Source organism: Vipera berus (assembly GCF_964194415.1).
Source record: "Vipera berus genome assembly, chromosome: 3".
Taxonomy (NCBI): domain Eukaryota; kingdom Metazoa; phylum Chordata; class Lepidosauria; order Squamata; family Viperidae; genus Vipera; species Vipera berus.
In genome coordinates this window covers 31,156,360-31,168,342 of record NC_138204.1, presented here as the reverse complement: position 1 = coordinate 31,168,342, position 11,983 = coordinate 31,156,360, and the positions used below count along the sequence as shown (strand labels likewise).

Genomic DNA, 11,983 nt, shown 5'->3' with positions numbered 1-11,983 from the left:
TGGAACAGAGAAGTCCAAGTGTCTCCTCACCCCTTTGTATGTTAAATTCACCATTTGTGATGTGAGGAAGGCAATAAGGAAACAAAGAATTATGAAAGTGCATATGCAGGAATGTTTTGAATTGCAGTCAATTCTGTAACTGAAGAGAAAAGGGAAGATTTAGCCAGCTAACCCATCCAAGAATGACTTCACTCACATTTATAGTTATTATAATTAAGGTGCTCCATTTTAAATTATAACAGATGTAATTGTTACTCTGTACTCTATATTGTCAGATTGCCTGCATCCAGTTCTGAGTACCACACTTCAGCAAGGACTTCGGCAAACTAGAGCACATCAAGAAGAGAGAAAGCAATAGGTTTAGGGGAAAAAACAACTACCAGGAATAATTGGAAGCACTGAGTATGTTTAGCCAAGAAGAAAGAGAAGCCAAAGGAGATATAATAGCTGCTTTCAGGGATCTGAAAGGCTGTTATATAGAAAATGGAGTTGTACTATTGGAGTGGTGGCTCAGTGGTTAAGACACTGGGTTTGTTGGCTGGAAAGCTGGCAGTCAGGTATGAGATCTGAGCGTCACACAACGGGGTAAGCTCCTGTCCTCAGCCCAGCTCCTGCCACCCTAGCAGTTTGAAAGCATGCAAATGCAAGTAGATAAATAGGTATCACTTCAGTGGGAAAGTAACAGCACTCCGTGATGCTGGCCACATAACCACAGAAATGTCTTCAGATAGTGCTGACTCCATGGCCTTGAAACAGAGAAGAACACCATATAAAAAGCAATGTGTAGCAGAGTAAAATCTGCAGGGACTCCTTTACATTTTATTGTTCGGAGTCATCCCAGATGTCAGGACAAGAAACAATGGGTTTAACCGCTGGGTGAGATCATTCGTGGTTTTGGAGTTGGGTATCATCAGTATGCTGATGATACCCAGCTTTTCCTTTCGACCCCAAACCACCCCAGTGATGCCCTCAACGTGATGTCCCGTTGCCTGGAGGCGGTTCGGGTCTGGATGGGGAGGAACAGACTTCAACTCAACCCCGACAAGACCGAGTGGCTTTGCATACCTTCATTCCGGGTTTATTCGGACATTCCACCTCTTACTATGGGGGGTGAATTATTACCCCCCGTAGATAGGGCTCGCAACTTGGGAGTCCTCCTAGATTCACGGCTCACCCTGGAAGACCATATAGGAGCTGTGACTAGGGGGGCTTTCGCCCAGGTTCGCCTGGTGCGCCAGTTGCGGCCCTATCTAAGCCGGGATGATCTATGCACGGTCACTCATGCGCTCGTGACCTCTCGACTTGACTACTGCAACGCTCTCTACATGGGGCTGCCCTTGAGGACCACCCGGAAGCTCCAACTGGTACAGAATGCAGCCGCGAGAGTTGTGTTGGGAGTCTCCCGATACTCCCACGTTACACCTCTGCTCCGTGAGCTGCATTGGTTACCAGTTGCCTTCCGGGTGAGATTCAAGGTACTAGTAATGGTATTCAAAGCCCTACATGGCAGGGGTCCGGAGTACCTGAGGGAACACCTGCTGCCGGCATCGACTTCCCTCCGCCCTGTGCGTTCCCACAGAGAGGGCCTCCTCAGGGTGCCTCCGGTCAGAGAATGTCGACTGGTGGCCCCCAAGGGGAGATCCTTCTCTGTGGGCGCCCTGGAGCTATGGAATCAGCTCCCGGTTGAGCTCCGGACGGTGCCGGACCTTCGCTCCTTTCGCCGCGAGCTAAAAACATACTTTTTTGAACAAGCTGGCCTGGCCTGATGAGGGGATCGGGGGGTGGGTTTGCTATTGCTATTTATTAGGTTTTAAATATCTATTTTAGTATGTGGGCATTTATTTAATTTAGTTTTAACTTTTGTAATTTGTATTTTTATTCTTGCCCTGTTCACCGCCCTGAGTCCTGCGGGAGAAGGGCGGTATAGAAATATTATTAAATAAATAAAATAAATAAATAAATTATAAGAAACATTACTTTGATTGGGCATCAAAAGATGTCTCTTAACCCTAAGAGCTGCTTAACACAGACTGGCTTGGGAGGCTGTGGGCTTTTCTTTATCGTTAAGAGTTTAAAGATCGCTGAATAATTATTTCAAAGATGTTGTAGCAGTGAGTTCCTGTTCTGGATAGAAGTTGGAATAAATGTTCGTAAGATCTCTTCCAATTCTTAAATTGGATGATTTAATTATTCTATTGATCCTGACTGCATGGAAGGAAAACATTCTCATTTAAGGGCACACAATAAAGGGTAATTTTAAAGAAAAATATGGGATAAAAGGGTACTAATTAAAGGGACCGCTGCAGGAAGCTTTTTTTTTTTTTTGCTAACCATAATTTATTTTCAACATAAGGTTGCTTACTGTCTATAGTACAGACACTGCTGTATTTTCATGGGGAACAAAACCCTCAATTTGGTCAATTCATTTAAAAATAATTATTTGCATAATTCAAAAGCCATGCTCAGTATGAATGAGTAGTTTTATAATTTGTAGCACTGACTTAGTAGCAACAGTAACTAACTTGGACTTATATTACTATCATTCTAACATACTTTTTCTCTACAGAAAGGGATTTTCTATTTATTAATTGCACCCAAAATGAGTTGAAAAGTACTGTCACCAATCTCAAGTACATATAAAATGCATTTCCTCAATTTACGATTAAATGTAATCAGTTTTACAAAATCACTCCCAGACTTGGATTCTCTTTACTTGGTTTAGATCAGAGTCCACAACCTTTTGGGCACCAGGCACCAGTTATGTGGAAAGGTTTTTCCATGGACCGGAAGTGGCGTGGTTTCATGTACTGTCTGCATCCTATGGATGGGGCTTTGCTTGTTTCTGCGGACCGGTTGCTGGCATGCCGTGGCCCGGTACTGGTCCACAGATCGAGGGTTGGGGACCCCTGGTTTAGATTGCCTCCTAGAAAGAATTAAAGCTGGAACAAAATGCTCAATCAAGTCTTGGAACATGATGATGTACTGCTTCAAAAAAATAGAAGCTATAATCAATTTTGTAAAAATATTAAAATCAGAAGAAAGTTTTGAAGTACTCAGAAAAGAAACTTATTTTTCTTTGCTTATTAGGGTCAGATCAGCCTTAATGAAATAAATGCAGAGCATTAAATTAGTTTTCAGACATATACTAAGCTAGGTTATTTTTCCATCAAGTTGTAGAATTCCATGTCTCTCCAACCAGATATTGTATGTACATGACCACTATTGGTCATTAGTAATAATCACATCTAAAAGAGAAAGCAGCAGGCAAAGAAGGAATTGCATTAGATATTCTCATGGTCTAATAGAGCAAATATGGGAATTTGTCTATTATATTAACATCTGCATCACTCTGCATATTTCAACCGTCGCTCTTGTTAAATTCAGTTACTGCAACACTTTACATTATAAAATGATATCACCCTTTTATGAACACTGGAGTTAAGAAACAATTGTTTTTAAGGTCATTTTATATCCCTGTTTATGATCAAATATGAGAACCCTGATATAGGGTATTACCTATGCCAGGGGTGTCAAACTGCCAACCTGTGGGCTGCTTTCATCATAGCGAAGCCGCGCCCACCCCATTGCTGGCAATGCAAAAAGAGTCACGATACGTCACGTGACGGGTTTGACACCCATGGCCTATGTAAATGGACTCTATATGCCAGCACTAATGCATATTAACTTAACTTAATTAAGTTAAAGGGATCTAATGATTATGTATAAATTTTATCCAGTGGATTAGAATTCTTACATGTTTCTTCCAAGCAAGAAATGAATATATTTACCGTAATCTCAACTAGATTTAATCTGTATTAGATTATCAATTTCAGTACTTTTATTTTATTCCACTTTTTGAACAATATGTGTTCAATGGATTATATTATTCTTTCAATTATCTTAAGTATACATTAAGCTCTGCATTTCAAAAAATCAAAAGAACTGTGTCTTAACAGAATCTATCCACATTTTTAACTGCCAATAATCAAATGGAGAGATAATAGGCCTTTGGTGCTTCCTCTAAATCACTGCCAAAACATATTTAGATTTCCATTCAATATATAATTTTTGGAACTCATTGCCACAGGATGAGGACCTACAACTCTCTGCCACTGGACAGTAAGTAGTAACTATTTTAAGAAATAAACTGTTAGTTTCATAAATGACTCATAATATGCCAGAATCATATTTGCAAAATGTGCCTTTAAATTGCTGCACAATCTAGGTATTACTAGATAAAATAACAGCAACTGTCTTCCTAACCCACATAATTAAAGTGAAAGCAAGACCACTTTCCAGATGTTTAATAAAATTGTTTTATGACACAAGAACAGACCAGGGTTGAGCAGAAAATTCCTAATGGCCTTTTTGGAGAACTGAATGCTCCCCTTCCCCATAGTCAGGTTTTCAGAATCAGTTTTACTACATAGTAAATAAATTGGTTTCAGACATTTCCTTCTGAAGTATTTTCCTGGCTTGCATGTATGCACATGTTACCTCTTCAGCCAGATCAAACCGGCATCTGAGACTGGATGCAAACATTAAATTAAAGTGTATCATTTCATATCTCAAGCCTGAAGCCCTAATGTGAAGCCTCCTCCCTGCCGCCCCAGGTTATTTTTAATCAGTATATTCAAAAATTCAAAAGGGCCAGGCCATGAAGAGAAGAGAATTTGCAAAGCACATTTTGATTCTCCAGCATCATCACTCCTTCGCTGAAGCATCAGACACCTGCTTGACAGACTCTTGGAAGTTTCTTTGGAAGAGCAGATGTGCTGGAGGTGGAGAAGACAAGAGGCAGATGTGGGAAAGTGTAGATGACAGGTGAAGTGGCCATTGATCAAATAGCAGTACAGAAGGACTTGCATTTTGAGCCTGTTGGGCTTTGCCAGCTGTTCAGTATCTGTAATGATCTGGTTTGAAGGGGCCATCTTTGGATAGTCCTAGGTACTTGGCCTGCTTATCATTCAGCTTGGTTAACTTCACACCGAGTTTATCCAGATGAGCAGCAGCTACTGCTTCATCCAGCTGAAAGAAAAATGTGGAAAGTTACAAATATAGGAAGCTGCATCTTGATATGGGCTGAAAACATGTAGCCGTCTGTATCCTAATGAATAGCTCCAGATATCCAACTGTAAAAGATATTAGGGAGCTGAAGCTCGGCAATATGTGAATGCTAGAAATATGTGCAAATCATTTCATCAAGCAAAGTTTCCACACAGATGGACAGCAAACATGCTAGAGCTGAGTTTCTCAACCTCGCTAGCTTTACAATGGGTAGACTTCAACTCCCAGAATTCCCCAGTTGGAGTCCACACATCTTAAAGCTGTCAAGGCACTAAAGACTCAGGCTGGGTTCTTTTTCCAACTCTATCTTTCCAACCTAATCAGAAAGTTAATGGTCATAATGATTTGGAACTTATTGCAGATAAGCTCTACAGGGATTTGGACTTTTTGCTTTGAGTATGCGTTTGCACACCCATTCTGTTTGCTGCTGCTTGAATTTGCTAAATCCTAAGTAAAACTTCTTGCAAACCACCCCTGAGTGGATATGCATATCTGCTGGGTGTATATACTGGGACAGAACAGTTCATTACTTAGAAAATCTGCTGATGCCAATAGATTGCTTTGATGATTTTACCACATTCTCTTAATCTATCTCTGCATCCTTTTTAAAATGTCATCCTCTGAACACTGCAGACCAATAATTAAATATTATTGCTGCAGTGAACAGGAGATTCCCCCCCTTTTGCTTTCTTTTTTTAAGGAAACCTGGAGTGCTTTTAAGGACGGACAGCACAATATCAATGTGTTCTGGGGCTAGCAAAATTAGGCTGCAGAATCAAGTTATCCAACCTAATATATCATCATAGCTCCTTTCCTGAAAATTATATAAAAACTGATATAGGCCAATGGAAAATGAGCATGAATTAACCCAACTTTGTTGTGTTCACTTAAAACATTTAGGTCTTAATGGAAGAGTCTATAATTTACGTTCCATAGTTTGATTCTCTACCAGTAGTCCATTATCACAGCCTTGTTCAGGAAAGTGTTAGAATCTCACAGGTACAATCTTTTTGAATTTATAACTCTTTGTTTTGGCAGTGGGGGAAAATTGAATCCATTTGATTTTTTTAAAAAAAAAGTTTAACAAGAGTTCTTAAATGGCATCTCACTCTAGAAAAAAGAATTCACCCATAATTTTCATAATTAAGGAGAAACCTAATCGAATTAAAAATGGCACAACACAGTTCAAGTTAAGGACTCTGAAGAACCATTCTAAGCACTTGCCAGAAACATGTTGCAAATGACTTTGCTCAGAAGCTCAAGGAGAGGTATAAGCTATCTTTCCATTATGATTGGCAACGGAACAATTAGATACCTGGAATATCCCCAAAAGAAATCTTGAGCAATGTCATTCATATATGAAATATGCTTCAGTGCATGAAATTTCAGAATAGCTATAAAAATGTATATGCAGTGTTTTATGTTCCATGCACAGAGGCATATTACCAAGTGCACAAATTAAATATATAACCAGATTGAACATCCAACCTTTTAATTTTCCTATGTGAGCAGATGTTGGGAAGCTTGTACAGAATAATTTCTACAATACTACAAATCTATAAATCATAATTTATGCTGCATTTTCATAACATGGTAAATCAAAATAAACAGCCATAAAATAATGGCTTAACATTGTATTTATCTGATTCCAACAATATGCTAAGACAAAATTTGGTTTACCTTAACTATTATAGTTTATGTATTATAGCTTATGGATTAGCAACTTATGCTAACATTACCACAGATATTTAAAGTATAAATAAAATACAGTATTTTGATGATTTCCTGAAGATGTCTATAATGTTGGATAAGATGATATGCAAGAGGACAACTATCAGCAAGATGGATGGACTCAATTATAATGGTGGTATACAGTACTAATGGAAGCTCTGAAGCACCAGACTGGGTACAGATTATCCTACATATCCTATATATATGACCAGCAATAATTGACAGTAGCTTTACGGAATATAGTAAGTTCTGGAAATAAGGTTGGCTTATCTTCCCCATATTTATTTTGGATATCAAAAATTATATATTTCAATTAGAACATATTATTCCTTTTTTAATTCATACACTTACCTTCTTTGGCAGAAAATGGACTCCTACAGTATATTTACCAGGATTTGTCCAAAGCTCTATTTGTGCCAACACCTGATTGGTAAAAGAATTGCTCATAACAAAACTGGGGTGTCCCATGGCACATCCCAAATTCACCAGCCTGCCCTCTGCCAGAAGTATAATATGACGTCCATTTTTCAGTGTGTAACGGTCCACCTGAATGAAAATAGGAAAGGAGAAAGGCATTACTAGACTTCTAGATGATGCAACATCACAACAAAATTTTTGTGGCTAATTGAAGTAATATACTGAATCTTTATAAGCAATTTTGCAAAACAAGGACAAGGCAATTGATCATTCAATCTCCTGATAATCTTTTTCACTGCATTTCCTGTAAAAATAATATGTTAAAAACAATGAGATAAAAATATACATCCCTTAAGCATATCAAGGCAGCTAAGTTCTTGGATAACTTCTCAGTTCTTGTAGGAGAAAAGCAGGCAAAGCTGTGGGGCAGTTAAGCATGTCATCATCTTAGAATCGTTACACTGGCACGAATGGTCCAAATACAACCCTTCCTGAATTCCATTGACCCTTACCTGGTAGCAATTTAGTACTGAACTTTAGTTGACTAAATTCTTGTGCATAGGCTTCATCAATAAATTCTTAAATTGCAACTTAACAAATAGTCCTGATGCTTCCTGACAGTTCTACTCATAGATACCCCCAATTTATGTGTTTTTATTGCTGAATACAGTGTCTGAGTAAAATAAGCTAAAGGTTTTTCTATGTACATACATCCTACAGTGGAGGTTTTTCCTCAAAGTCCATTTTTCACAAAATTATTCTAAAGCTATCAGCTTTCCAGAAAATTCGAATCAGAAAATGTTCGTATGCAAAAATTTCTGAGATGAATAGGATTTGATGTGCAGAAAAAAATCTAATCTATAAATTTGAATGTTCAAGGATCTAAAATCTCTGATATGAGTAAAAATATTCTTAGTAAAATATTGGAAACAATGATGGGCAAGAAGCAATAAAATAATATGCAATTACAATATATTTTTAAGTTTCTTTCTTTAGATCAATATATGAAAAGTAAATATCACATAACCTTGAAATTGGTAAATTTGCTGAAATAGAAAATGTTGACCTTGCCAAATTTTACCTTTTTGACTTTCCTTGCCCATATCTCTTGAGTTACAGCAAATTATAAAGCCAACAGAAGCCTATTCACAGCAATGAAATACACCACAACATCCAATCATTTCTAGAGACACTCAGATAGCAAGGAGTCTTAGACTGATCCATCAAGGAATTCTATTTATGCCTAATTAAATGTAGAAATTTAAATGCAAGATCTTGATTGGAACCTGTAAAGCTCTTCCTGTCATGGGGCCAGATTATTTGAGAGATCGCCTCTCTCTGATTATGTCTACCCATCCCATTAGAGTTGACAGAAGAGGCACGTTCCAAGCTCTGTCTGATAAGGAATGGTACCTAACCTAGTGGGGTTCTGGAAGAGAGACTTTTCTGTTGTGATGCTGGGACATGAGTGAACAGGAAAAAAAATGGCCTTTTGAAATATCATACTCCCCTCTGAGAGATCTGTTTTTTTCCAATCTTTTTATTTTTAAGTTTCCCACCCAGAATAATGAATTTGAGATGAAAAAAATAAAAAATAAAATAAAATAAGAAGTATTTTTGGAAGACATTCTGCTATATCAAAACTGTATCAATGGGAAGCCCACACTAACATCCCCATGTATGTAATTTTACTTAAATACTTTGAGTTTTTCCATATCGCAGTTTGAGAGAAAGCCAACAATAAAAATATAAAATTTGTGCAGAAAACAAATTAGCAAATGTTGGCAAACAAATTAGCAAATTCTGGTGGAAAAAGAGCCCTTTTTTCATTTGTTTTTTTTATTAATTTTCCACTATTACAATAATATCTTAAAAAGCAACGTGGTGTCTGGGTTACAATAGTTCCATTTCAGACAAATACATATTATTACAGATCTCCAAGTTGTTGTAACCAATATTCCCTCTCTCTTATTTCCTTTAATACATATCATCTCTTATCCAAATTAACATACTTCACATTGCTATCCATCAGTCATTTAATAGTTTTCTTATATTTATCAATACTTTAGTATATTTTATATTTTAACATTCCATCTTTAAAACATCAAACACCTTATATATTTTTCCAGTTTTAATTTTACATTAATATTAAAATTAAACATTTAAAGTTTCTCATTTTCATATTTGTAAATAACCTCCTTTCCCTTTACACAGTTTTCTCCAATACCTAGTAATATAAATACACTTCTTATTTATCTCATTTTCATATCGACAAGTTAGTAGTACAATATGAGAATGGTAGTCATTAGAATACCAATTGCAGGGAGGAGGAAGAGGAAAAGGACAATATAATATTCTTATTTCTCATTTATAAGTTCCACATATTGAAAATTAACCAAAATTTCTGTTTCAAAATTTAACACATCCTTTCATGTTACTACATCCAAGTATATTAATTACATTGTATCATTCTTAACATATATACATCTTAATCCATTTCATTTAAAGAGTTCAGTATTTCAATGTTAGTATTCATACATCTGTATTTTATTTTTGTTTTTTTAATTAGTCAATATTTTTATCTACTCATCAACGCAATCTCTCATAATCCAAGTACAATCCTATCTATTTTGGTGTTATCTATTTCAGGCCTCTTAAGTATGTTCATATTTCTTCAATCTTATTCTTGCTTTCTTCCTTTGCCATGTCATTTTTCGCTTCTTTGCCTCAAGGTCATCAAAACATTCTTGTATTGTTGTATCATATTTAAGTAGCCCTCTAGTCTCCGTTTTTGAAGGGTTGGGAGGTCTGTTAACAACACCAAATCTTCTCATTATTTTCACCTCTTGATATAGTTGCGCTGGGCTGAATAAATTTTGTTCCAACTGTTTCTCAGTTTTGTCTTCAAAAACCTCTGTTTGTTGAGTAGTTAATTCTTCTGCCAATGTATTTAATTCTTCTGTTAAGTTCTCTCCCGATAAAATATTAACTGTAGTCACAATTTGAGTTTATTTCTTCGAGATACTTTCTATTTCTTTTCCAGAAGCTCTTATTTCATCACCAGCTGCAGAAAGGAACTGATAAGTTTGGTAAGATATTTCCCACATAGCATAGATTTGGTTTTGAAACTCTTCCATGGTGGAGCTTTACATCTGGTGTTCAAGGTTAATCTTATCTTATTTTTCTTAAATGTTTTCTTAATTTTTTTAAAAATCAGATTGCAATTTCAGGTTTAGCCACTGGGTGTCCCCCAAGCGCTTTAAAAGTTCTTTTCTTTTAGTCCGTTTCTTTTTTCAATGTTTTTTTTTTAAAAAAAAACACCCCTGAGCTTGCTTGCCGCTTGTTTGAAGGGAGGGTTAAATTCCCCCCTCGCTCTCCACAGGTACTTAGCAGCTTATTTAGGTGAAAAGATGATTAAGGTATAAGAGAGGAATCTTACCCCCGTCTCTTCCACGCTGCTTTAATGTTACCTGATGGTAAATTTGACTTCAGCTGTCTGCAGCCTAGTAACTGGCCATTTTTTAAATTAGTTTTCCAATATTACAATAATATCTTTAAAAAGCAACGTGGTGTCTGGGTTACAATAGTTCCATTTCAGACAAATACCTAGTACAAATCTCCAAATTGTTGTAACCAATACTTCCTCTCTCTTTTCCTTTAATACATACTATCTCTTATCTAAATTAACATACTTCTCATTGCTATCTATCAGTCATTTAATAGTTTTCTTATATTTATCAATACTTTAGTATATTTTATATTTTAACATTCCATCTTTAAAACATCAAACACCTTATATATTATTCTAGCTTTAATTTTACATTAATATTAAAATTAAACGTTTTAAATTTCTCATTTTCATATTGCTAAATAACCTCCTTTCCCTTTACACAATTTTCTCCAATACCTAGTAATGTAATACACTTCTTATTTATCTCATTTCTATATCAATATTAGTAGTACAATATTAGAATAGTAGTCATTAGAATACCAATTGCAAGGAGGAGAAAGAGGAGGACAATATAATATTCTTGTTTCTCATTTATAGTTTCCACATATTAAAAATTAACCAAAATTTCTTCCGTTTCAACATTTAATACATCCTCTCATGTCACTACATCCAAGTATATTAGTTACATTCTATCATTTTTAACATCTATACATCTTAATCCATATCATTTAAGGAACTCAATATTTCAATGTTAGTATTCATACATCTGTGTTTTATTTTTATTTTTTTTAATTAGTATTTTTATCTACTCATCAAAACAATCTCTCGTAATCCAAGTACAATCCTGTCTATTTTGGTATTATCTATTTCAGGCCTCTTAAGAATGTCCATATTTCTTCAATCTTATTCTTGCTTTCTTCCTTTGCCATGTCATTTTTCACTTCTTTGCCTTAGGATCACCAAAGCATTCTTGTGTTATTATATCATATTGAAGTGGCCCTCCAGTCTCCACTTTTGAAGGATTGAGGAGTCTGTTAACAGCACCAAATCTTCTCATTATTTTCGCCTCTTGATATAATTGTCCTGGTCTGAATAGACTTTTTCCCACCTTTTTTCCATTAAATCTTCAAAAGTCTGTATTTGTTGCATATTTAATTCTTCTGCCAATGTATTTGATCAATTTCTTATGTTAAGTTCTGTCCCAATAAAATATTAGTTGTAGTCACAGTTTGAGTTTCTTTCTTCAAGATGCTTTCTAGTTCTTTTCCAAAAGCTCTTATTTCATTGCCAGCTGAAGAAAGGAACTGATAAGTTTGG

At 36.0% G+C, this 11,983-nt stretch overlaps 1 protein-coding gene across 1 annotated transcript in view; it reads right to left on the bottom strand.

Annotated features, from left to right (window-relative positions):
- Nucleotides 1-1,915: 1,915 nt before the first annotated feature.
- Nucleotides 1,916-11,983, bottom strand: part of AHCY (adenosylhomocysteinase) — a 39,068-nt gene continuing 29,000 nt past the window's right edge. Inside the window, exons 9-10 of the mRNA XM_081324093.1 lie at nucleotides 7,150-7,344; nucleotides 1,916-5,028 (exon numbers count right to left, since the gene is read on the bottom strand). Of these exons, the coding sequence (XP_081180219.1) occupies nucleotides 4,897-5,028; nucleotides 7,150-7,344 (327 nt within the window). The 3' untranslated portion in view covers nucleotides 1,916-4,896. The remainder of the gene's footprint in view (nucleotides 5,029-7,149; nucleotides 7,345-11,983) is intronic.